The 25177-nt window shown below is 39.4% G+C and overlaps 1 protein-coding gene across 1 annotated transcript in view; it reads left to right on the plus strand.

The window, feature by feature from the left end:
• The window catches only part of NTRK2 (neurotrophic tyrosine kinase, receptor, type 2), a 212503-nt gene that overhangs the window by 24103 nt on the left and 163223 nt on the right, over nt 1–25177 (plus strand). Inside the window, exons 4-8 of the mRNA XM_014936305.1 lie at nt 2086–2154; nt 5195–5349; nt 19195–19331; nt 22475–22607; nt 24182–24481. Coding sequence (XP_014791791.1) covers nt 5235–5349; nt 19195–19331; nt 22475–22607; nt 24182–24481 — 685 coding nt within the window. The 5' untranslated portion in view covers nt 2086–2154; nt 5195–5234. The remainder of the gene's footprint in view (nt 1–2085; nt 2155–5194; nt 5350–19194; nt 19332–22474; nt 22608–24181; nt 24482–25177) is intronic.

Here is a 25177-nt window from a genome sequence, read left to right on the forward strand (position 1 = left end):
AGCAAGGAAACATGTAAGCAGCCAGGAGGAAATCCTTAGGAAACATGGGGCTTTAGTCCTGCCCACAGAGTAGGTGGGCTGTTATGTCCATGCTGGGTTACTAACAGTAAACGCCCTCCCAGAGTCAGCCTTTATGTTTTTTAAGATGTACTTGAAAAGTTTATTTTTAAGGTATTATTTTCTTAAAATAAAATATAGAGAAATATTATCTCAGAGAATGGCTGAGGCTCTTACGTAAGATGTTTGTGGCCCATTTTCAGATTTCTGTTATGATACTTCAGAAGGTACTTGTGGTAGAGGGTTTAAAATCCCCTTTGATGTGCCCTGGTCTGGAATCAGAGCTTGGGCCTGGCTGTCCCATTAGAATGCCACGGAAGATCACACAAAATCAAATGGCTTCACCTGGACAGAGATTTCCCTGAGGAACCTGCCATCTGAAGATGCGGGAGTCCTCCTGATATGGAAGAGCAGGGTCATCTGCTGTGCAGAAACCAGGAGACAAACCTGGTCATCACACCTGGAATATGTTGCCTTCCACCAGAGTAGTGAGTGGCATGTGCACCTGTCTGCAGCTAAAGCTGACTGTGTATCTGGTTGTCTTTTGGGAAAGATAGAATTTGGTTGCTGCGTTGGTAAGAGAAGAAGGTGCATGCTTGGTTGGTAGTACCACTGCTTGGCAGTCAGAACTGGAGGGGTTCTCCTGCATGTTGAGTGAAGAGTCGCCCTTGGAGGGATGGGCGTTTGATTGTCTCACATTGTCTCCATGCTGGAGACAAAAGCCCAAGTCTGTATGAGGATTCAGCTTCTTTCTTTCAACCTCCCAACATACTGCTTATACACATTAGGGGAAAAATCATAGTGGCAGTTTTTACTTAAACATGACTGCAGTCCTATGTGCAAATTGTACTTTAATTTTGCCGTATCCAATGAAGGGCCATAAGACATTTCCACCAGCATCTGCCATAGGGCGGTCCAGTTAACTGGACTAATGAAATTGTAGCTCATTTATTTTGTTCTAACACATTAGGACTAGTCAATTTGTAAACTTCAGGCTATTGTTTGCCGGAAGGAATCAATGAGGAAATACAGTAAATAGATTCTGTTCTAAATGTTTGTAGAAGATTCAGCTTGTAATTTCTCTTGTACTCAGAGATCAAGGACTGAAAGTCTGGGAAGTAAACACTGTGTTCTTTAGTCAGGGGGAAAAAAAAAGAGATTTAATCCCTGGTTTTAAATACAATGCAACTTTAACTATGGAGCCCCTATGGCGCCTTTATAATACCACATAAAACTCATGTGGTATTTTGGCTCATAACACTGATTTGCGCTGTACTGCTGGCAGTTAGACAGTTTACTGCTCTCACTGTTTTTAATTGGTGGACTGATAAGACTGTAGAAAAACAGCATTATTTTTCTTTGGGGTGGAGAAAGCAATTTTGTAAGCCTGGGAGGGGAGGAGTATTTCTAATTCAGATGAACATTTATTTGCTCTGCATAATGGGAGAGGACCTTTCACTTAATTACCACTGGAAACCGTAAATGCTTAATTGACATAAAAAAGCCCAATATAGGCATTTTACAGTTTTCCTTTTGATCTTCCATGTGGGTGCATATTGTACATGCAATTTGAAAAGAATAACTAAAAGGCTGTGATGTGGATGTGTGCTAGCATGTGAGGAGGGAATATGTGAGTGCAGAGTATGGTGCAGCATCAAAGAAAGGGATACACCCATTTCACTTATGAATAAATTGAGCATGTAATTAACACCTGGACTTTACAAAATACTTTTGAAACACAATTAATTCTACTGCTTTTCTGCAATGAACAGAAATGCTAAAGGTGAAAATACTGTTGACCCCTGCTGAGTGAATGTGTCTGACTTCAGATGCAGACTGGATTCAAATGGTTGAACCTCATCAAACCATAAAACAAGACTGAGCACCATTTCTTTACCACTGAAGTCAAAGGGATAAGGGCTTTTTAGAGCTGATTTGAGTTCTTAATTTTTTTTAAGAGATACAAGCTGTATTTTCGGTGTAAGAAGAAACAATTCTAATTAATGCAATCTTTCTCTTTTCCCATAGCAATTTATCCAGAAACAAGCTCTCAAGTTTGTCTAAGAAGCCTTTTCGCCATCTGGGTTTGTCTGATCTGTAAGTTGTCATTTCTTAAAATAAAGTTTATTTTTAGCTGGAATGGAAGAACAAGACTTTGAGGTTTGTTCTGTTGGAGGTAGAGGTCCATCAATGATTAGGAGTGAAATTCTAATCCAAAGAAAGCAGCAATGCTGGGCACTTAAATACAGAGGGATTTTTCATTCCAGGGCTTCAAGAAGTTCGAGTGTATCCTTTAAAACAACGTGGAGGTCAAAATAGCCTCTTCCCTTCAGCTTTAAAATATTTTACTGTGAGATTACTTCACACAAAACTACAGTTGTTTGTATTAAATATTTGAACTAGTGAAAATACAGCCTACTACAGATCTTCAAATGAAACCTCTCTCATTTTCTTATTTTGCCCCACAGCTGCTATACTTACAGTTGGCTATTGAAGAATATTTTTATTTTCTCAAATTCTTTGAGTTGCATTTTACTTTATATAATCATTTGGTAATGAAGCCCTGGTAAACATATATTTGTTGATTGTTTCAATGTTACATTTTTATCCTCTGTTCCATCAAGCAGAATTTCTGCATTGCTATACATTCCAAAATTTTGGTCTTCTTGTGGATTCTTTGCTAATATGTGGGGCTGCAGAGAGACTGCAGGACCTTTGGGAGGGCAGGGACAGCAAGGGAAAGGAATATTGCTCTCCTAGACCTCAGACAACTTTTGACTATGAAGTTGTCCAAAATGCCAGTCCAAGAATTGCAACATGAGGCTTGTAATCCTTGACCTTTTCTGGTGAACTTCAGCCTGTGAGAAATGAAATGAGCAAATCCCAGTGCCACAAAAATAAGTTATGCGCCTTAGGTATGTTTTGTTGATAATTAAGTTGGTATAATTACTTTCTTTACAGCCCAGGGAACATTGCTCACTGGAATTTTCCTTCACAACGTGGCGGTCACCAAGCTCTCTGATGGGGAGCACGTAGGTAGTTGCAGAGCACGCCCATTACTGTGTGCCCTGCATAGCTCTGTTGGTTCTGAAGTCCCCGTTTCTTCATATGCTGTATCTAGTCCCTGCCAAAAAGCCAGTGTTACTGTGTACTTGGCTGTAGGTTCTATGTTTTGTAGTTGTCATGACCTCAAAAAAATAGATACAGGACTCAGACCAGGGCACAGTGTGAAGCCTGGGCTTACCTGAATTTTTCTAAGCAGTTAGTGGAGAAATGGAGTCATCTTTGCCCTTCTCCCCAGGTTCCAGAAATGTAGGAGTGGGTATGCTCTAGCTTAGGAAACATGCAAAAAAGGAAATTACTGCAATTTTGAAGGCTCCCAGTTTCTTGCAGTTTGTCTGCTGCCAGTAATAGGTTTATTCCGAGTCACAAATCAAGACACTCTTGAACCTTTCCATCTCAGGTGAAAAGCTTCTTTTAGGCTGTGGGTAGAGTGGGTGCTTACACAGATTTTGAAGGAGAAAAATGTCAATGTTGCTGATCTTTCTGAAGATGCTGGTTTGCTTATGAGCAGACAGAAGTAAAAAAGGATTTGGGACAGAGAGTGAGAGAATCAGAGTATATGTGATGAGAATTATGGAAATAAAGTTTAATGAGGCAGGAAAATAGCACTTAGAGGCAAAACAACTGGCTGATGTTAATTAGGAGTTAATATATTTGTGTTGTTAATACCAGAGTTAAACAATGGTCATTTGTTGTCATGGTAGTAGAAGCAGAGGAAGGGTACAGGGAGTGAGCCAAACATGGGAAAAATGGAGGGAGTGAAGGTTGAACTGAGTAGTATTTGAGGTATGGAGGCAATGTGTATGGGGGACAAGTTGAGAGAGAGGATACAAAATTGAGGTAGAGTGTAGTGGGCCTGGGAAAGAGTTGGAGTGTAGGGACAGAAGAACTAAAGTCGGGCAGACACGATTGCAATGAAGTGAAATAAACAGATGTGGGGGAAGAGAAGGAAAGAAAGTGCAGGAAAAAAGCAGAGCCTGAAGGGAGGAAAAATAGTGATAAAATTAGTATCAGTTCAGCAGTTCTGTAGATAAGTAGCTAATAAACAAGTGGAAAATCAGAAAGAGGAGAGAAAGAAGAGTATTGGAAAGGGAATCAGAGGAGAATGATGCCATAAATAGCTTTTGAGGAGCTGCTTCTAAATCTGACAAACAAGTGTCCTGTTGTTAGCACTCTTGTAAATAAAAGCATAAAGGGATGAAAAGTTCAGGATAAGGTGAACTAGGAGATATTCTCCAGGTATTGTAGCTAAAAAGATGCTGCTGGAAAAGCTTCTTCTTTTAGAAAAAACTGTTCTGTTTACAGCAAGCTGCAGTTGTAGAATTACAGCAAGCAAGATAAAGACATGTAGTTTGCTTTTACTAGGTCAGATTTACCCTTTCATCATGTCTCTATCCAGCATCCTGCTTATGATGTGTCTGACTCCCTTGGTAGGTTTAACACAAAATAAATAGTGGAAGAAAAGGACTACTCAACCACTGGTCAAGAAAAATTTCTCTTTTACAGGGAACTGAAACAATGAAATGGAAGATGGGAAGTAAATCTTGCTGTTTTGAAAACGCATATTGTAGGTTTTCACCCAAGGGAGCCTAATGTTCATATGGTGTCTTGCACAAGTAATTCTTGTCCATGCTGTGGTGGTTTTGAAGTCCAGCAGATGACTTCTGTGAATACAAAGTGCTTTTTCAGAGACTTGCAAGAATGATCCCTACAGCTGTTAATCCTCAAAGATCTGCAGATGGCTTTTGTGGGAACAGGTTACAGCTCTGATAAACTGAGATTGTAGTGATTTGCACACTTCATGTCCTCAGGAGGCATTTATGTGATCTCTCTGATCGACAATGGTCTGGATTCTCGGTGCAAAGAGAGCTTCATTCTCTACTGGAAACCATTATCCACTTGCAGCTTGTATTGCACTGAAGTTACTAGGGTTGCATTTTTTATCCTTCTTAACTAAAGGGTTCAACTTCTACTTTCACCCAGCTGCATGCTTGGACTTCCCCTGCCCCTCATTTTTTTCAACATGCATGACACATTCTGCATTCTAAATAAACTAGCTTTTTTTTTGCTATAGGATATTGGTGGATAATCCATTCAAATGTTCCTGTGAAATTATGTGGATCAAGAAATTTCAGGAGACCAAGTTTTACACAGAAACTCAGGATTTATATTGCATAGATGACAACAACAAGAGGACAGCCTTGCTGGATATGAAGGTCCCAAACTGCGGTAATACTCTTTCAAAATAAAATTACTGCTTAATTGTTATGAGACAGGAAAAACAAAAGTTTTTTTTACAAGATACCTATCAGGATGACAAAACTGCTGCTAAAGAAAAATGTTTCAGTGGAGATATTAGCCACTGAGTGGTCTTTTAGCCCACATGGAGTAATTCTGAAAGCTTAATGTAAAGCTTTTTTTTTTTTTCTTGATCCTTTAAGAATGTACCGTTATTTAAGTACAGGAAAACAGAACACTGATTACGGATAACACAAGAATTACATAGAATGCATGTGCCTTTGTTAAACTAAATAGTAGTGCTTCCAAGCTTAATAGACACAAAATTTTACCTGCTTGAATTTTTTTCAGGTTTTTATAGTTAATGAAGTCTTTATTTTCCCTCAAAAATGCAAACTCTAGTGCTAGGACCATAGGAAGAAAATTTAGAACTAACCGCTAATAGAGACAAATTAGAAATAGCTCTGTTCTTCACACAGGTAAGACTCATACTGAGTTCACTTGTAAAAGCTATGTAAAAGAGTCATAACAAGCTTAGGTCTATTGCATTTTGCAGCATATTGTTTTCAGTGACCTGATATGGATCTGGAGACAGCGGAAAAATGGCGTAACAATAAAGCCATCTTTTTATGTCTTTTGTGTACAACTTTGTTGCCTGTGTATGGTCCCGGGGGAAAGGTTTCACGCACTAGTTGAAGAGATTTCTCCTCCTCTGTGTAGGAGGGGCATAGGCCCTCTGAGGGCCTGTGTATTTCTGACACAAGTTGGGACCTGCTGGACTCTGGAGTTGCCTTTGCAGAGCAGGGAGCTGGGGTGCCCAGCAGCAGGTAGCCAAAATGGAAAGGGAGTAGGGTATCCTCATGGAGGGCTAATTTGGATTGGGAAGGCTCTAAGTGAAGATGAATAGCAGGAGGAACACATATGATAACCTTTTCTCCTTCCACCTTTGCCCATTGAGTGTCCTTTTCTCCACTGCCTATGTGGAGGTTGTGATGCCCTTGACAGCAGCTGCTGACAAGGAACTGCCATGTAGGGGACCCGCTGCAGACACAACGTGTGTGGCATTTAATGGCAGTAATGCATTTTATTGCCACGTATCATGCTGTTGGTCTCGTGTCCAGCTTCCTGCAGGGGCCAGGAGTGGTGGTGTACTCATGACAAAAATTAGGCTAGTGTCTAGTGCGATCCAAAAAAAGCAACCTGTTTGGGGAGTCTTGTGAGTTGCACAGTTGGTCTTGTGTGCTGCAGGATCTGATTTACCTGAAGTGGGAGGTGATATTGAGCTGAGGTAAATGGACCCAACCATCTCTCCAGATGGATGGACTAGAAGGTAGATTAATCTGCTGGGTGTAGAAAGGTCTTCTGGTGGACTGAGATGGATTACTACAAATGAGAAACTCCAGCATAGTCTTCTGTAATGTTCTTGGCTGGCACATCCACAAGCTACCAGGTAGCTAGGATTTTACTTTGAAAACTTTTGATGTTGAATACCCAGAGTTAAACCTATGAGACATTATTTCTTTCTCCTGAGTTCTTGACCATCTTCAGTCACAACAGACTTGTCTCAGACCTCTGGATGCTCTGTAGGTGCATATGTGTGTACATTGGAAATTGAAGTATGTGGAATTTGCATATGGGAAATGTGCATTTTGCTGAAGATCTCTGTGGATGTCAGCACATGCCTGCAAATAATTTATATTAGTTTACAGGGTCCAAATGTCACTAAACTTCACATAATTGGTTTTTTTTTCTGGTTTTTTTTATTTTCTTTTAATGTTTTTTTCTTCCCCTTAATTTACCTTTTCCACAATGAAAGGTAAATTTTACCAATGCAGGACATAGGGTTTAATAAAGATTGCAACACAGCATTTTTCTAGGCACAGAATAGAGAATCCCAGGTGAAGAGGAATAACCATCATGATGAGCATGGACTCTGGTCTGGAAGATATCTGAAAGATCTAATGCATGGCTTTTGCTTTCAGTATCTCTTTAAATATTTTTATGTGTTTAAAAGGACAAGACTTACTTTCAAAAAAGCCCCACTGATGAATCTGGCTTTTTTCCAGAATTTTCTGAGATTCTAGCATGTACAACTGAAATAGAAGAATAATTCAGCTTTTGACATGTGTGAACTTTTTCTTCCTGTGAACTACATGACTTTTCTAGCTCTTTTTGATGTAAGGAGAAATTTTTGGTCATGCAGGCCTTTGAATTTTGTTAATAAAACTTTTTTTAATTTTCTCTGCTAATGAAATGGTTTCTTCCCATCTCTCTGGTTTGTTAATTTTTTTGATTTAGACAGTAAGCAGGCATACTCTCTTCTTTGTATGCAGGTGTTATTAATTACTTCATAATATTATAGTAAGTGGCCTGTACAGTATGTGGTAAATGTCTTGGTAATAGGACGTCTCACTACTGTGTGCTGTTAATAAATCTCTTGCTGGGAAGTTGGAAGAGGCCACTGTGGTTTCTTGATCATAAAGCTTTGGTTTGTGGATAATTGATGTGAAAATTAGCAAAGTTCTGTGGTGCTTATTGTTTATGTGGTAGAAGTATTCATTAATGTGCTGATTAAAGGCTGGTTGCAATTTAGAAGCCTCTTTTCTTGAGGTTTAAAGTAGGGTATGCTTACTCTCTAAAAGATTCTTTCCAGCTGCAATATTAAAGGTGTCAATCAATTGTTACGATGTTTGCCGAATTATTTTTTCAACTGCTTTTGAAAGGTATTTATGATGAAAATTCTCAGATTCCCTTAAGTTTGAAATTTGCACTTAATTACTATGTCAACAAAATTTAAGTTGCATTTGTGATTAGTAGCACTTTCTGTCCAGAGGAATGGCGCTGTTTAGTTTGCTATTTTCGCAGCATCTGCTACTTGTCTGTACAACATGGACAGTATCACCACCTAAGCCACCCTTTTCTTTCTTGTTGAGCGTACCCTCAATAAGTTTGCTGATGACACTAAACTGGGAGGGGTGGCTGACACACCAGGAGGCTGTGCCGCCATACAGAGAGACCTGGACAGGCTGGACAGTTGGGTGGAGAAAAACCAAATGAAGTTCAACAAGGGCAAGTGTAGGGTGCTGCACCTGGGAAGGAATAACCCTAAGCACTAGTACGGGTTGGGGGTTGACCTGCTAGAGAGCAGCTCTTTGGAAAAAGACCTGGGAGTCCTGGTGGACAACAGGATAACCGTGAGCCAGCAATGTGCCCCTGTAGCCAAGGTGGCCAATGGCATCCTGGGGTGCATCAGGAAGAGTGTGACTGGCAAGTTGAGGGAGTTAATTCCTTCCCCTCTACTCTGCCCTGTTGAGGCCCCGTCTGGAGTACTGCCTCCAGTTCTGGGCTCCCCACTTCAAGAAGGACAGGGAACTGTTGGAGAGGGTACAGGAAAGGGCTACAAAGATGATTAGGGGTCTGGAGCATCTCTCTTACCAGGAGAGGCTGAGGGACTTGGGTCTTTTTAGCCTGGAGAAGAGAAGGCTGAGGGGCCATCTGATCAACACCTATAAATACTTAAAGGGTGGTTGTCAAGAGGGCGGGTCTGGTCTTTTTCCAGTGGTGCCCAGTGACAGGACGAGAGGTAACAAAGTTGAACATAGGAAGTTGTGTCTCAATATGACGAGGAAATTCATTACTTTGAGGGTGGAAGAGCACTGAACAGGCTTCTGAGAGAGGTGGTGGAGTCTCCTTCTCTGGAGACATTCAAAACCCACCTGCATGCCATCCTGTGCAACCTGCTTTGGCAGGGGAGTTGGACTAGATGATTTCCAGAGATCCCTTCAAACCCCATATCATTCTGTGATTCTGTGATTCTGCTTCCATCTGATACATAGCATTAGAAAATGAAAAAAGATAAATAATAAGTAAACCTTTGCTCTTATTACTACTTCTGTATGCTCTGGTGGCAATTTCCACCGGTGTATGAAGTCCTTGGAAGTGAGGCATGTCCTACGCCTGGGGTAAGGTCACTCAAAAGTCCATCAGTCTGCAAGGATTTATGCAATTCATTCACTTTAGTGACTCACAGAATGCCAAGGTGGCAAGACCATGTATTTAGGACTGGTTATTAAGGCCTTGGTTGCTCTGGTAGGCATTCAGTTACTCAGCTGCTATAGTTGAACTCACTGGTATCGAGAAAAAGTCTTTTTTTCTTATGGTATTTTTGGAGGAGGCTTGGCTTCTACAACTGTCTCTGCAGTCATGTGGATTTTTGTTGCTCTGGATCTCGATCTGGTAATAGTGTTTTGCCTTATCTGGCCAATCTAGTTAATCAGATTGTTTTATATATGCTGGTGTGGTGCTTGATCTGGCTTTCAAGTTTGCTTACTGTTCCAACTTTGTATGCTTCTTTATGATCTATTGTTTCTGTAGAAGTTTTCTTTCTTTTCATTGGTCATGCAGGCTAGCTGAAGTCTACTGAACAAAGTGGCAAATTAGTCTCATGCACTAATTTGTACATATATTTGTTCATATAACAAATGTAGGTTCAGACTGGCTCTTTCTATATGCAGCCAGTCAGCAGAAACTTTGATCAGAGCACTGTGGGATTTTATGAATGCTAACATTTTTTGTCTGTCTTTTGCCTTGTGCATGAGGTGCTGTGGTGTTTGTCTTAGTGCTGCTTCTTGTCTATGACTGACAAAATTTTAGAAGTTGTTGCAAAGTAGAATTGCAATCTGAAGAGGTGGGTTGCCTGTTTCTTGCTTGATTGGGAAAGACATTCACTTTTACAGGCAGTTGTTCAGATGACTACAAATGGATGGGACTGGATCTGGCTTCATTTCAGACTCTTTCTGGTGCTAGATTTTTGTCCTAGAGATAAATAAGTGAATCGTAATATCAGACTGGAGGCAGGTGGTTATAAATTCTAAGGGGGGAAAAAGGCAAACTGAAGGATTGACGTGTTTATTTGTTTGAATTTACAGAAAAGATTTGTAGTATTATTAAGTCAATAAAATAAGCATTAGATATTAGGCAATCACAGTACAATGCAGTCTAAAACCACAAGCAAAGGCATAATCCAGTGGGTGTTGACATTTTTTTCCATTATCAGCCCGCCTTCACAGATAAGACTATCAGAAGGAGAACATTACAGGCAGAATGAAGCGAGTTTAAAAAAAGCCTTGAACATTCTCTGTGTTTACCTTTCAGAATATTCATGGGCCCTCTAGCCTGTATTGTTTATTTTGGCTCAAGAGCTAGATGATGTATGATGGAAAACTGTTCTTATTTTCTCTGTAAGAGTTTTAATTCTTATCTGTGATCATGGGCTGCATGAAAAATGTTATTTTTTATGAGTGTTTTTGCAGTAATGGGTTTAACTGTTACTCCAAAGTTGAGTTAGAATTTTCCAAACTTAACTAAAACAATTTTCATTGTTCCAGCTTTTAAGTGAAAATAACCAGTAATTTATGGGTGTTTGAAAAGGCAACAGTAATCTCATTTTCAAAGGCATGTACATAACTTCCTTGTGAGCATGCACACTTCTCTGTTCATGAAGCAACCAGTAACTTTCATAAAGATACCTAAACATATGATATGTAAATTAGGGCTTGTGGATGATGATAGTTGAGTGTATGATGTGATGTACGCAAATGTCTCACATTTTAAAAAAAAAGAAAAGCAGAATTTTGTTTTATAATTCTGGTTCAATTTCTGCTTAATTTGACGAAGCAGGCTCATAATACAAAGCAGGTTAGAAACAGAAAGCAATAAGGGGGGGAAATGTGTCTTGATCGCTCTGGTGTTGTTCCTGAACTCAGTGCATTGCAGAGGTACTCTATGCCTGACAATGCATCTAGGCAAGTGTAGAGTACTGATCTACTGAGGGAGGATGGCTGGTGGTATTCTTACTTTGCTCTTATGATATAACTAGGTGAAGACTGATGACTAGATAACTGTATTGTGAAGTCTAAAGGAAGTGCTTCTTTCTTTTAAAAGTGGAGACATTTCGTGAAGGCATCCCTGCAGTCATATATTTGGTTTACAGCATAATTGCTATTAAGAATGAAACCCATCATTTTACTTCTTTATGTAGTTCTCTGAAAATGTTTCTGTTTCAGGATCACATGTTTATCACATTGTGATATTGACAGGTTGGCATTGTTTTCAGTATTTCCTGGACACACATGATATTCCCCAGATAAAGATACAGGAATTGCAACTGCACTTAGTGAATAAGAATCATAGAATCATAGAATAGTTAGAGTTGGAAGGGACCTTAAGATCATCAAATTCCAATCTACCTGCCATGGGCAGGGACACCTCCAACTAGTGCAGGTTGCTCAAAGCCCCATCCCTCTTGGCCTTGAACACTTCCGGGGATGGGGCATCCACAACTTCAATGGACAACCTGTTCCAGTGCTTCACCACCCTCACAGTAAAGAATTTCTTTCTCATATCCAATCTTAATCTCCCCTCTTCCAATTTAAAACTGAGGTTTGCATAAGCTAGTTTAGGCCTCATTAACTTACATTACAAAGGCTGTTTAGCTCTTCGTTCATATGCTAAGTTTGTGGCTGCTGTATTCAGCCCAACTGCAGTGAATGTATTTGGGTTTATTTTGAAAGTTGTGGATAAACTGAAGCTTAAATACCAGTTAAGAAGAATTTCGCCAGAGGTAATTTAATTTCCTTAACCGTTTAGGGAATTTGTGTGAAAACATGGCTGGTTAGCTTCAGGAGACTGCTAGCAAGGGTTGATAAGGTTGATAGTCTCCTTAGATACATATAATCTGAAAATTCTTGCAGACAAACTGTTGATGTTAATATGGGGATGGGGTCAGTTAAACAGTTCAGGTGCTGCGAGATCCTCAGCACCTTCCTACTAGAACCCAGGTCAGGCCTTGGGACCTTAAGAGAGAAGTCCTGGGCAGAAGTTCAGGAGCTGATGTAAACCTTGGACACATAAGCCCTACATCTGGTTTGAAATGTCAGCAGCAACCATCAAAGCTTCTGTATAGGTTGACTGCAGAAGACAGCTTGCTGTGCAAGTGAAATGGTTCTGGTGCATGGCTGTTGGTGGTTTTTGCCTGCATGGCATTCACGATGGCATTTGAAGCCCTGGATGGGATGACAGCTTTGCGGAGGTTGCATTTGATGCTGTTAGCATTAAGATGAGTTAGCAAGTTTTCTGGTCTTTGCTGCAGCACACACTGGCTCTACTTACAGAAGTTTGCTTCTAGTGATAATTCCAGTTAAGTAGGGAGTGATGGAGTGTTTAAAGGCAAACTGAAGTTGTATTGGCTCTGAGAAGGCATACTTCAAAGACACATCATCTTCTGGTAGAGGCTGTACTTGTTATTATTTTCTATAAAGATTCCCAGTTGAATGTGACTATCAGGCGTGTCATGATTGGAGGCAGTTTTCTCTTAGTATTTTAAAATATTTGGGTGGCTCAGTGAGCTGCCACATCACTCATTCTGCTTCCTGACATAAAGACATTTCTCCATAGACTAATGAGGTGGGTGTTGTGAGTATTAGATCTGGCATGGCAAGAAAATGGGAGTTGGACTTTTAAGAAGGTATGCTGAAACAGCAAGCAGATCTAGCAAGAAGTCTGAAATGAGCTTGTTCAGTGTGCATATGCCTTCCAACTGCTCATTAGGAAATGCTGAAGGCATGGGAAAGTCCTAAACTCTGGTCTGAATGACTCTCAGGGCTTTGGCAAGAAGCCTCTATGTTTGGACTCAGTCTCTCCCAACGGTAAGAATTTGTGCTTTTCCTTTCAAGAGGACACAATAAGACAAGCTCTTTTTTTTTTTTTTTTTTTTTCCTTTTTAAATAATAAAAAAAAAGTAGTGGATACAGGAGGAGATTTTGTCATCCTTCTCCGGATTCATGTTTAGTTCAGGAATGTAACCTACAGCTTTGGGGATAATGTCCTCACCACCACCCTGTAGAGTGTTTGAGGCTATTCGAGCTTAACCCTGTCAGACTTGTGCGAAGTACCATGGTCAATGTGGAAAATACCCATGAAGATTTGCAATGCCACACGATGAGCATATCTCTATACAGTAGATATTCAGTGCTCTATTCAGTGGGCATATATTTTCCTAATGAGCTGAAGAGGTTTTGATCTGGGACTGTTTCTTTAATTTACATTAGCACTCAGTGGGCAGAGTATAGAAATATGCTGTGAAAAGGATCATAATCTAGGATTCCTTTTCCTCTTGCTGCCTTACACCTTTCAGATCAGTGTCCTTATTGTTAATTTTAATTCAAGGGAAAGTTCAAGTTTTGTTGTGCATGATGGCAAGGTTACAGTGGAAAACTGGAGAGTAGAGCCTGGTGGGTAGAGCAGTGAAATGAGAGGTTGTGCGCTCCTCTTCCCTGTAGCTGGAGAGGAAAGTGATCTTTGGGCTCCAGAAAAAGAAGATACATGAAAGACAATAATATTCTACAATGTTCCTAATTTCTGCTAATCCTGTTTTTTTGTTTGCCTAAGATATTTTTTAATTTTCATTGAATATGGTTGTGGTTGTAATCTTGGTATAACTTATGCAAGATTTCTGCAATTATCTCTACGTATTGAGTGTTTTGATAAGGTGGCTGTGATACAACAGGAAATGGAAACAATGATTTATGTTTCTTTAATTCATGTTTTGCATGTAAACTTTTGGGATATCCTGTTTATAGTGCTATATAGATGCAGCCAGGCTGATTTTTGGCCCAGTCGTTCTGCAGACTTCAGTGGAAACATGCCCATTTACTCCATGGCTGAAATCTGGCCCAGAGCTTGTTGGCTGCAGACAGTTGCTAAGTGGGACACAGGAGGCGAATTACATATCCGACAGCTCCTGGCTTTATAGTTAGAATTAGTAGAAAGTTTTTTGCTTTGTTTTTTAAACCCATAAAAGCCTGTAGGAAAACACCCTTGGAATTCATAAACAATCCTGTATTTTCAAACAAGGCAGAATTTTAATAGAACGATATAAGAAAACTCTGTTTATCTTACATCCTACATTGATATAACTTGTTTGGAGCCAGTAAGACCTCTGAAATTTGCAGATACACAGTTCTTGACAAATTGTATTGTCAACCATTCTGTTTTCAGTCTCCAGACAGTGCAAGTAGTGGGTGTTATCAAGCTGTACTGTAGTGCTGTAATTAGCTGTATGTTTTCTCCTTTGGGAGAAAAAGCAAAAACAGGGGAGCCAAGAACCTTGGACTGTACTTAAACCTTATGTGAGGCAAGCAGACTGTATCTTATAATTTACAGGGGATGTTTTATAAATCAGTGGTTCTGGTAGTCTAGTTCAGTTTGATAGATGGTTGCTGGCTTAGTATTAATTTAATCATTCTGGGCCTGATATATTTATTAAAAAGGTGATTCAGGATTTCAGGTAAGGATTAAAATGACCTTATTAAAATTCAGATGCAGTTGGCTAGTTTTGAGAATAAAAATTGTCATTTTTTTCTTGGTAATTGCTTGTTCTTATCACAGAACTGATTGCCCTGCAAAAATGCAGCAAGCGAAAAAGAGGTGTCATGTGCCACGCTGAAAATCATGTAGTGACACTGCATCATGGCTAGACTCCTGGGAGTTTGTCAGCAGATTGATGAAAATCAGGAACTTAGCATGCGTTAAAGTTGCTGTAGTACACTGGCTAGAGCATTAACTTAGTTCTGAGAGGTGAGTTACAGGCTACAGAGTTTGTATTAATACTCAGTTATTAATTAGGTCATATCCTTCCTTTGACATACAGCAACAGTCTGGCTCTACCAAGGCCAGTGTAAGTTTTCTGTAGAAAGTAGTAAGTAGCAGCATGAAGGCTTTGAAAGCCCTCTAGGAATTGAGGCACATTCTTTTTATTAATTTCCATCGACAGCTGTGTAGCCAAATGCTGTAGTAATCTTTGAAAATTTCATCCGAAGTATTTGGTTTTGTGATTGCTGAAGTCCCAGCTGTGCACAGTGAAGATATGAGTCATTCCCTAGCGATGCTTGACAGTTCCACTGTCTGATGGCCTCGGGCCATTGGTTTGCACTAATGATGGTCTGTGAAGGTAAATAGTCCCCCTCCTCCTACTTAAAGGAGGGTTTATACCTTCTAAAGCATGAGATGGTATTTGCAGAGACTCAGCTGACATAAATGAGTTCTTCCTGCTGGTCTCTATCGTGTCCAGTTGTGCTGGGGTGAGGGAAGTGCCTGCTTATTCTAATCCAGAGCTGCCTATTCCTGGGAATAAACTGTTACCAATTTGAATATGAGAACAGATATTCTGTATGTGGTGAAATAACATAACTGCTATGCACCCATACATAATCAAACACATTGATTTTAATGTACACTTGTATCTATTGAACTGTGTAACTCTCTACATTACAGTTTAAGATTTTCAGGAGCAGGTTCTGTCCTCTAATGTTTTTAGAGATCAAAAAGCTTTGGATAGATTGTTGAGAGGAAAGGAGACTTGAGAAAACAAAATAAACCAGAGTAGTCTTCAGAAGATCATTCAGAAAGTCTCTTGTCTCTGTCCTGTCAGAATAGGAGAGCACTCGATGATTTTGAATGTCACAGACAAGTTTCAGAACTGGTAAATGGGAATGGCTCTTGTATGAGGCCTGGGCAGCACGCCTGTGAAACTCATTGCTGCAGAAGGCTAATAAGGCCAACTATTGCAAACTTAAAGAAGAAATTGGATACTAGCAGCGTTATTACTGATATCCAGAATTATAATTATTAATGCTATCAAAGTTTGAAAGAGACTGTGTTTTGAGCTTTGGGGCACAGGGTAGTCTCTGTCTGACAGATATCAAGATGAGACTTGTGGAAAGATGATGTCATGTCTACCTTGCGTGGGCTCTGATGCTCCAGTCTAAACTTACTATGCTGGCAATCTACAAAAGTATTTGAACCTGCTGTCTGATTGCTTGTATCAATTACTGTATACAAACTCTTTTAAAATGTACATCCATATCAACAGAAGCGATAGTCATCTAGAACACTGTATTTAACCAAGAGTAAATGCAGCATGGTTGGATATCTGTAATTGTGTAGGTGTCAAAATGGTACTGACTTGTATAAAAGGGTTCACACTACACTAAGCATACATACAGAGCATATGTGTCTGTTAGAATGTATTGTGGTTTTTAAATGCAGTTATTTTCCAGTGCAGGTTTTGCTGCTTAGTCTCATTGCTTTATTGGTAAGTCCATTGTATCACATTTTCTAGATACAATTATGCTACTGTCTACTTTTTCCAAACAGAGCCATGGTTCAACTAGTGTGTTTTCTGCTGTAGACCAGTCTGGGTGCCACTGGAAATAAAAGCCAAAATGACCTTGCAGTTAAAGTTCTCACACTCAGGATATCCAACCAGAAAAAATGAAACCCAAGGCAATTATTTTATGTGTTTCCCACCCACCTCTTGTGACTGGGAAAGGGAGTAAGAGAAAACACACACAAAAATGTGATTTCCATTCTATTCTATTCTATTCTATTCTATTCTATTCTATTCTATTCTATTCTATTCTATTCTATTCATTTGTTTTTGAGGTTGTCTGCCAGATCTTGCAACTGATTTTTAATGTAACTTTAGGAATCTGTAGAATAATAAGCACTATTACTGTATAAACTTCTGTCAGGATAAAAGCATGATGTAGCTGTTTCTCTCAGAGATATAACACCAACATGACCTGTGCAGACTTTTGCAAATAAACAGAACTGGATATAATTCTGGGTGGGAACCAGAACTGGTACCAGCGTAATTAAACTTCAGTTGCCTATCCTGTAAATAAACACACTGCAGGAAGAAGTTGTCTGTTGTTTAACAGCTATTAAAGGAAAGCTCTAAGGGACCAAAGTTGTTTTTTATTTTTGCTTACATGAGAGATTTCATGTGAAATGATGTGTTAGTAGGAACTGTGCAGACTTGCACAGTGAAACGCTAATCTATCATGTGGACTTTGTCCCAAGTGAAGAAGAAAGGAAGGCCAGGAAGAAGTGGGGAGCTTTAATCTCTTTGCACGTTCAGGTCTGGCAAGAATATTTGGAATGGTTTTCAGAGGTGGTGTGGAAGTGTAACTTTAGAAAGCAAATGATCTCATTACTTCTCTCCTTGTTCCCTAACCAGCATAATTAATATCCAAATGTTCTCTAAGATTAGTTTTATTTCCTGCCCAGCTAGTTGACAGACACTGTTGAGATTTGAATTCACAGCAGGCGAGAGCAGATGGCTACCTTCGCTAACAGATTACTGCATCAAGGCGTACAAACTGTCCAGCTCTGTCTCAATAAACTTCAACATATGATTTATAAAGTGAACATAATAGAAAAAATCCATGATGCCTGTAACAGGAATCATATTACAGCACTGCTTAAAGCACTGGGAGAATTGCCTAAGCAGTTATTTTATACTTGTGCTGATCTTCAAATCTTATTAGGCAAGAAAGCATTGTCTGGAAAATTATTTGTCTTCTCTTTGGTATTACTTACTTTCATTTAATTTTTATTGAACTAATTAAACTTAAAGGGGTATTTCCAATATATATAGCTTCTATTGAAGCTCCAGCAAACATATTAATGTGTTCACACTGATTTAACGGTTAATTATTTGTATGGGACTTTTTACATGAGCAAGAAGGTCTCTGCTAAATGTCTATACCTGCAAGTCCATAATGAAAGTACTATACTCTTCAATGAAAAATGAAACACAACAAAAAAACCCCACCATTGTTTCAGAAAAAGGAAAATCATTGCAAGATCATGCATACATATCTAACAGAGAAGATAAGCTTGATTATTTGAGATGATAAATTGCAAGTAAAACTTGCCTGAACAGTTGATAAGAGATACCTCATAAAGGAGGCCAAGGCTTTTTATGGAGTGTAGCAGCTCCAAATGATGGCACAGTATCTTTTAAGAAAGATACATATTTCTAGTGTGTTGCATAATTATTTGCTATGTAAATAAATATGGAATGTGAGGTCTTCTGTTCCTGAAGTCTATTGATATTTCTGGCATTATTTTTGAAGAGGGTCAGTCTGTAATTCCTTGTGTTTTTGTAAGCATTGAGTATATATTTACTGTTTGGGAACTCCCATTGCTTTGGGTGCTGAAGAATGAGATACAGAGTGATTTATAGCTCTGTGAGATGGAGGGAGAGTCCCGATTCTTGGCTTGTTTCCTGGTTGGTGGTACCATCTCACTACTTTTCTGCTTTCCCGAGGGCAACAGCTAAGCCTGGTGAGGTGCCTCGGACAGCAGCTCTGTGCGACTGCTATTGCAATTCCTCTCTCTTCTCTGGTTTGATCTGTTCAGTGCTCTTTCCCCCTCACTTTGTACTTTTTCCCTCGTCTCTCTGAGTTGTGTGTCTGTGTGAGGGGGAGGGCTGCAATCTCTTGTGTGATACTGGGGGCTAATGGGGTTTTCCTGTTAGTGTTGTAGAGAACAGTGGGAATACCACCATGTCAGTTCATGGAAAACAGAGGTTTCTTTGCAGCTGTTACAAAGAGACAGATTAAATTTCCTGTTTTAAAGAATAAGGGAAGGCTGGGGTTTTTTTCATTTTGAAGTTAAAAACTGAAGTTAGGATAACTTCTGTTTGCTCACTCCATTTCCCTATATAATTAGCTTAATGTATTTCCACATGCAGCGATGTTTTTTAGGATGTGAAGTGGAGGAGGTGGAGAAAAATGTTTTGTAGCAGCTTAAGGACTGTAGTTATATGTTTGAAAAGACGCTGTTTGTACTCCGTGACTGAATAGTAACTGACCATAGTGAATAGCTGTGTTTTTGCTTGCATTTATAGAGCTTGCTTAAAATCGAGTGGTGTCTGTTTCTATAAAATACAAATGCATGTGGTTTTTTTTTTATTTTTTTCCATTGTAGACTTGCCCTCAGCAAACTTAAGCAATTACAACATCACGGTGGTAGAAGGAAAGAGCATCACGTTGTACTGTGATACTACTGGTGGGCCACCCCCTAATGTGTCCTGGGTGCTCACTAATCTTGTTTCAAACCATGAGGTAAGTTTCATATTCAAATATGTTGCAATTCAGAGACAGGAGATCCCTGCTGAAGGGTGGAATGAAGGTTCATGTCCAGCCTTAGTCAATTTTTTATTAAAAAGATTAAATAGAAAGTTAATGTTGGGACTACATTTATTTTCCAGTTACTTTCAATCCACAGTGACTGCTGCAGTGCTTTTGGAGAATGGCAGACATTTGCTCCTTGAGACCCTGATTTGCACTCTGGTTTTGGATGTTCACATGTAAATGAGAGTACTGTAATTTTTTGGAAGTAATATGGTGAATCAGATACTGGAACAGAAGAGCTTTCGTATTATCGCTGATACCTGCATACAGAGAATAAATCTCATCTACCCTAATAATGAAAAAAGCTTTGTGTCTCCAGCTTGGTGTGCTGGAATTTGGTTGTAAATATTACTTTGTGGATTGTTTAATTTGTCCTTCAACAGAGCAACAACAGGAAACCTTGGAAATTGAAGTGAAAGTTTTACTGAAAAGAGTGGCAGGGTTTTGTCTTAATGAGCTATGAAGATGTTTCCTCAATAAAATCATCTAGGCAGGGGAAATTTTGTTTTCTGAGGTCTTTGTGTTCTGTGTCCTTACTTTAGACTGTGTTCACACTGGATATACGATGATTAAGTTCTTTCTGATGGAAATGTTGTTAAGGAGAGACATATAAGCAGGTCTCCAACATGCAGCTGCTGACCTCTTTAATTGCCATTATTTACACAGTGGGCAGGACCCTCTGTTATTTACAATTTTATGGCATTGGCTTTTCTACATTCATGATGGTGTAGACTGCTCAAAGCTTCCGGGTCTGTACAAAGTGTGAAATATGTACTTAAAAAACTGTTCATACAGTGCGGAAGAGACAGGACCTCTGGGATCTCATAATCTTTGTATTTTCTTCCTTGAGATCATTATATTGGGCATGTATAGAATTTGACAAGTCTGTCTTTCAGCTCTCGTAAGTAAGAGTTCTGGAGAGTTCTATTTTTATTTTTAAAATTTTCTCTAATCCGAAAAACTACCCAAAGGCATCAGTCATCATCAAGAACAAGAAATTAAAACAGTTTGGGGAACCTATGCCAAGTCTTGGCTTTTCTTTCTTTCTTCTCTTTCTTTCTTCTCTTCTTTCTTTTTCTATTTTTTTTGCTTTCTTTCTTTTTCTTTTTCTTCTTTTTCTTTTTCTTTTTCTTTTTCTTTTTCTTTTTCTTTTTCTTTTTCTTTTTCTTTTTCTTTTTCTTTTTCTTTTTCTTTTTCTTTTTCTTTTTCTTTTTCTCCTTTTTCTTTTCTTCTTTTTCGAGTTATGAGCCAAAAAAAATGTGGGATTGTGTTCAAGAAGTGATATCATCTCATTTTTTAACCCTCCTATCTTTGAAATGCCACGGTCAGTTTGCTTCAAGCTTTCCAGAAACATTCTGTCCTGGCTTAACGTTATTTTGAGATTTCAGAGGAGCTCATAATACAGGCTAGCTACAACCTTAGCCATGGAGCACAGTAGTCTTTTCACTAGCAGAAGAATGAATGTCTTTTAAACCTCATTTGCCATTCGCAGCTATCCTTCCTTTTTCTGTGAGTGTTGTTTTTGGTTTCCTTTCTCTCACTTCCATATCTCCGTTTCTGCCTCCCTTTTCTTCACCTCCTATGCTGCTTTAGCCTGTTTTGTCTCTTTCCTGTTTTACAGAGAGAGACACTGAAAATAGTTGGAACTAAACTCTAGTCCTGCAAACCTAACTGCATGCTCTCAGTTTCCATATTGATGTATAATCTTACTGGTGATGGTTAGAGTTCTTGCTTTAGATTTCAGCCTGGACCCTGCGATTGAGACCCTCTGCTTTCAGTCCAGCTTTGAGCACTGGTCACCTGAGAGCTGTGCAAAGAGAAACGTGTAATGGAGTGTTTGCTTTTCCACTCACCTCCCGTAGTGTCACACTGAAATCAAAGGGACATTTAACTTAAGTGGAATTAGGGTGGCATCTCAAGGTTCAAAATTCTCATCCCACAGGACAGTATGCAGGAGTGTTGCCGCATGTCCCCATTGACTGCCACTGAAAGTCACTGTGGTTTTACAGATGCAGTGCATTCTTTCTTTGTGTTCTGTGCAGCACTGAAGTGTATACGTACACTAAGAAAAGTATCTTGAAATTAGTTTTTTAAAATTTTCCTAATGTGTTTTTGTTCCTTTCCTTTTTAAGAAAAGTCTCACAATTAAAATAATTGAATAATTAATTGAAAAATTAAAGTATGGATATAGTCATTTGGAGGTCATATGAAGGACCTGATTTAAGAAAACAAGAGCCTTTAACAACTTGCTTGCTAGCATTTTGTGTGTATGTGTGTAATTCAGCCCTATTTGCTTTATTCAGTGTTGCATAGCTGCATATTCAACATGGCATTTGAGGCCGTAAATGGGCACTAAGCTTTCTAAGAACTGTAAGAATCAAAAATTCTAAGAATTGTCATTTTTACCTTAATTAGCATGTGCCTAAACACGTAAAACAGTACTTGGTCAGTAGCTTAGGTAGTAGAGGGTATGTAATTTCTTGTGGTAGGTTTCATGAGAAGAAGAAGCTTTCAAGAGAAATTTGGCTCAGGAGGAAGGACAAGACACAGTATTGTCAAGGCGCAGTAGAGCTTAGAAGGCAGCAGTGGAAGAGATGTCAAACGCAAGTGTAGAGGAAAGAGACAAAAGGAGGAGTAAAGCAAGCAATGAATAAAATATAGGAGGGAAGAAAAAGTTCAAGGGGAGCAGAGGTAGGCCATAGAAATTAGTCATGAAGTGGAAGAGAGGGATCAGCAAGTGTGCAGGTAGAGAAAAAAAAACATTTCTGTAGAGGGGAAGAAGTGTTTTAAAAAAGACAGAAACAGAAAGTGACAGGACAGAAATATGGTTGTGTGCAGTGTTTGTAGCAGGAGTTCTGAAGCTTTGAATCCACTGCCACTGACAATTGATTCTGTATGTGTTTTTAATCCATTTTGATAATACACGAAAGTAGGTCTGTGATCAGTTGTGGACTGATACAGTTAAAAGGAAGGGAAAATGAAAAGTGCCATTCAGTTGTGGCCAGTGATTCCCTGCCTCTCTCTTGTTCTTTATGCTGTGGTTGACACGTACGTGTTTTTCTGATCGCCTGTAGAGTGACACAAGTAAGAACCCTGCCTCGCTAACCATAAAGAACGTTTCATCCATGGACAGTGGACTGTGGATTTCCTGCGTAGCAGAGAACATTGTGGGAGAGGACCAAGCCTCTGCCGAGCTCACGGTATTCTGTACGTATGCAGGCCTCCATACAGCTCCTGAGGCCAAACTGCATTAGCAGCAACTGATTGGTCTGGGTATAATTTTTTTCGGGGCACACAGGTTGTTGAAAAAAAGCCCTTAAGGCATGTGAACTATCTATGGCGGTTCAGGCTGGGAGTAGCCCAGCCAGCAGTCATTGTATTTGTCTTTTTCGGTCCTGTGTTCTGCAAAAAATGCATTTCTAAATGCTTTATCTTCCAGTTAAAATGATCTGTAAGTAAAAGTCTGAAACCCAAGGTACTCAATAGCGCTGTCAGTGCGGGAAGGTTTGAAATGGTGTGCACATGCATACACACTGTCTTAGGAATTAAGAGGTGTGAACGCATCAAAAGGATCATAGAATTAACTGTAGGCAACTACCAACATTGAAGTTCTTATTATCTAAAGCAGGAACTGCTTTGTTAAAAAAATAACACACTTGCAACATTTGTACTGCCAGATGTAAATCTATTTGTCATAGTTTTGGATAATATGCTTATTTGTTGGAGCCAAGGAAGGGGGAAGGGACGTGCAGTGTAGAGGCACTGGCTTCTTAGATCTAAGGTTCCAGCCTGAATTCATTTTATGTGAACTAGACAGCATGTTTTCACAAGTTGCAACCCTCGGTTTAATTGAAGATGGGAATGGAACACTTTGTAGATGGCAAACTTTGTTCAGCATGTGCTCATGACAGAGTAAAGTAGAAAAATCACTGTAGATGTAGGTTTGTTGGTTGAAATTGGATATGTAATAGCTACAGGAAGGAACATAAACTAGAAATGTTTGAATAGTGTAAATGAGATTCTGAGCTTGGCACTTGTTATGAGTGATAAAAATGAGTGTAACTAGATGAAATTAGATGCAGTTAAGAATAAATATCAAGAAAAATTTCCCAATAGTGAAATAATGGGCAAGGTGTTGGAATAATCTCCTGAGGGAAACAGAACAAGTCTGTAAACTTGAGGCATTTAGCAGGTTTGAACAAAAAATGAGAAAATGTATAGTAGAAAGTTGTCTTTCCCTGACAGAAAAATCCAGGGAATTAAGTCATCTGTTCTGGCTTTGATTCTGTGAAGAAAATAATCTGAAAGTTTGGATTCCTAGCTGAATATATTTCCAGTACTACTTGCTTTTGGCTAACTTTTATATATTTTCAATACTGTTGTGTTCCTTCACCACTCCTCTGCACCATTTTTACAGCAGAGTAAAGCTAAAATGTTTCTTTCCTCCTTCTCAGTGATTCAGTAACTGAACTTCCCACACCTTGCAAGATTTAATTGAGTTAACAGGTGTTCAGTCTTTGTCTGAAACTAGTTTATTTTGTTTCTTTCTAAAGAATGGCTTCATTTCAGTTGTGAACACAGTACCCTAGGCAGAGCAGGTGGGCTCCTGTGTGAGTATCCTTCAAATAGGTATCATTTTTACTAGCGTGCTAGCTACTACTAGCATACTTTTGTACTGATGAGTGAAGAATATTTCCCTGATAACTTTGGGGGGAAGGAGGCAAAGGAGGAAAGACATATTTGTAATATTCTGATGTTCTTCACTCTTTTTTCCAATATAGTTGCACCAAATATCACGTTTATTGAATCTCCAACCCCGGACCACCACTGGTGTATTCCATTCACTGTGAAAGGGAACCCTAAGCCCACATTGCAGTGGTTCTATGAAGGGGCTATACTGAATGAGTCTGAATACATCTGTACTAAAATACATGTTATCAATCAAAGTGAATACCATGGCTGCCTTCAGCTGGACAATCCTACCCACCTGAATAATGGTGCTTATACCTTACTGGCAAAGAATGAGTATGGAGAGGATGAAAAACGGGTTGATGCTCATTTCATGTCAGTACCTGGAGATGGTAAGTATATATTTTTTTATGTTAGCAATTGCAAATTGATGAGACTGGGGACACAGTGCTCCTTACCAGTTTAATTATTTTGGAGGAAGCTTTAAATTATTTATTTTTTTTTCTTCCCCTCTGAATGAATGTTTTCAAGATTAGTTGTAAAATCATGCTTTTCATGAGCATTTTCTTCTTTATTGGTTTTTAAGGGAGGCCATGCTAATGCTCTATAAATCTTCCCTTTGAGTAAACATCCTCAGTGCCAGCTAAGGCTAGTAAAAGGTTGCTGTTTCTGAAGTGTTTTCTCAAGCCTGTGTTCTGATCCTGGAAAGCACTGAGTGCCAGTTCAGCCACTCTGTAAGTTTTCTGCACTGCCTATGAATGCAACTAGACAGTGTATCCAGACACAGAGGGATGCTTACGTAGCATCCAATGCCTTGTCGCAAAATCGGCAAGTGCAGTGCAGTGAGTTGATAATAATATGTTGTTCAGGACACCAGAGGGAGCTGGAGAGAAAACAAGTCACCCAGAGGCCGGGTGGACAAGGCCTCGCGTCTTCACAGGCATTTCAACCTCCGATTCCCTTTTGTTTCGGTGAACATTGGGCACCTTCGTGCCTGGGAATATCCGAGCTCACGATGGCTGCTGTAAAACGCACGCAACTTCAGTTGCTCTGAAAGCTTTGCCTCAGCCTTCCTCAACGCTACGTGG

Source organism: Calidris pugnax, unplaced genomic scaffold (genome assembly GCF_001431845.1).
Source record: "Calidris pugnax isolate Ruff unplaced genomic scaffold, ASM143184v1 scaffold2, whole genome shotgun sequence".
NCBI lineage: Eukaryota > Metazoa > Chordata > Aves > Charadriiformes > Scolopacidae > Calidris > Calidris pugnax.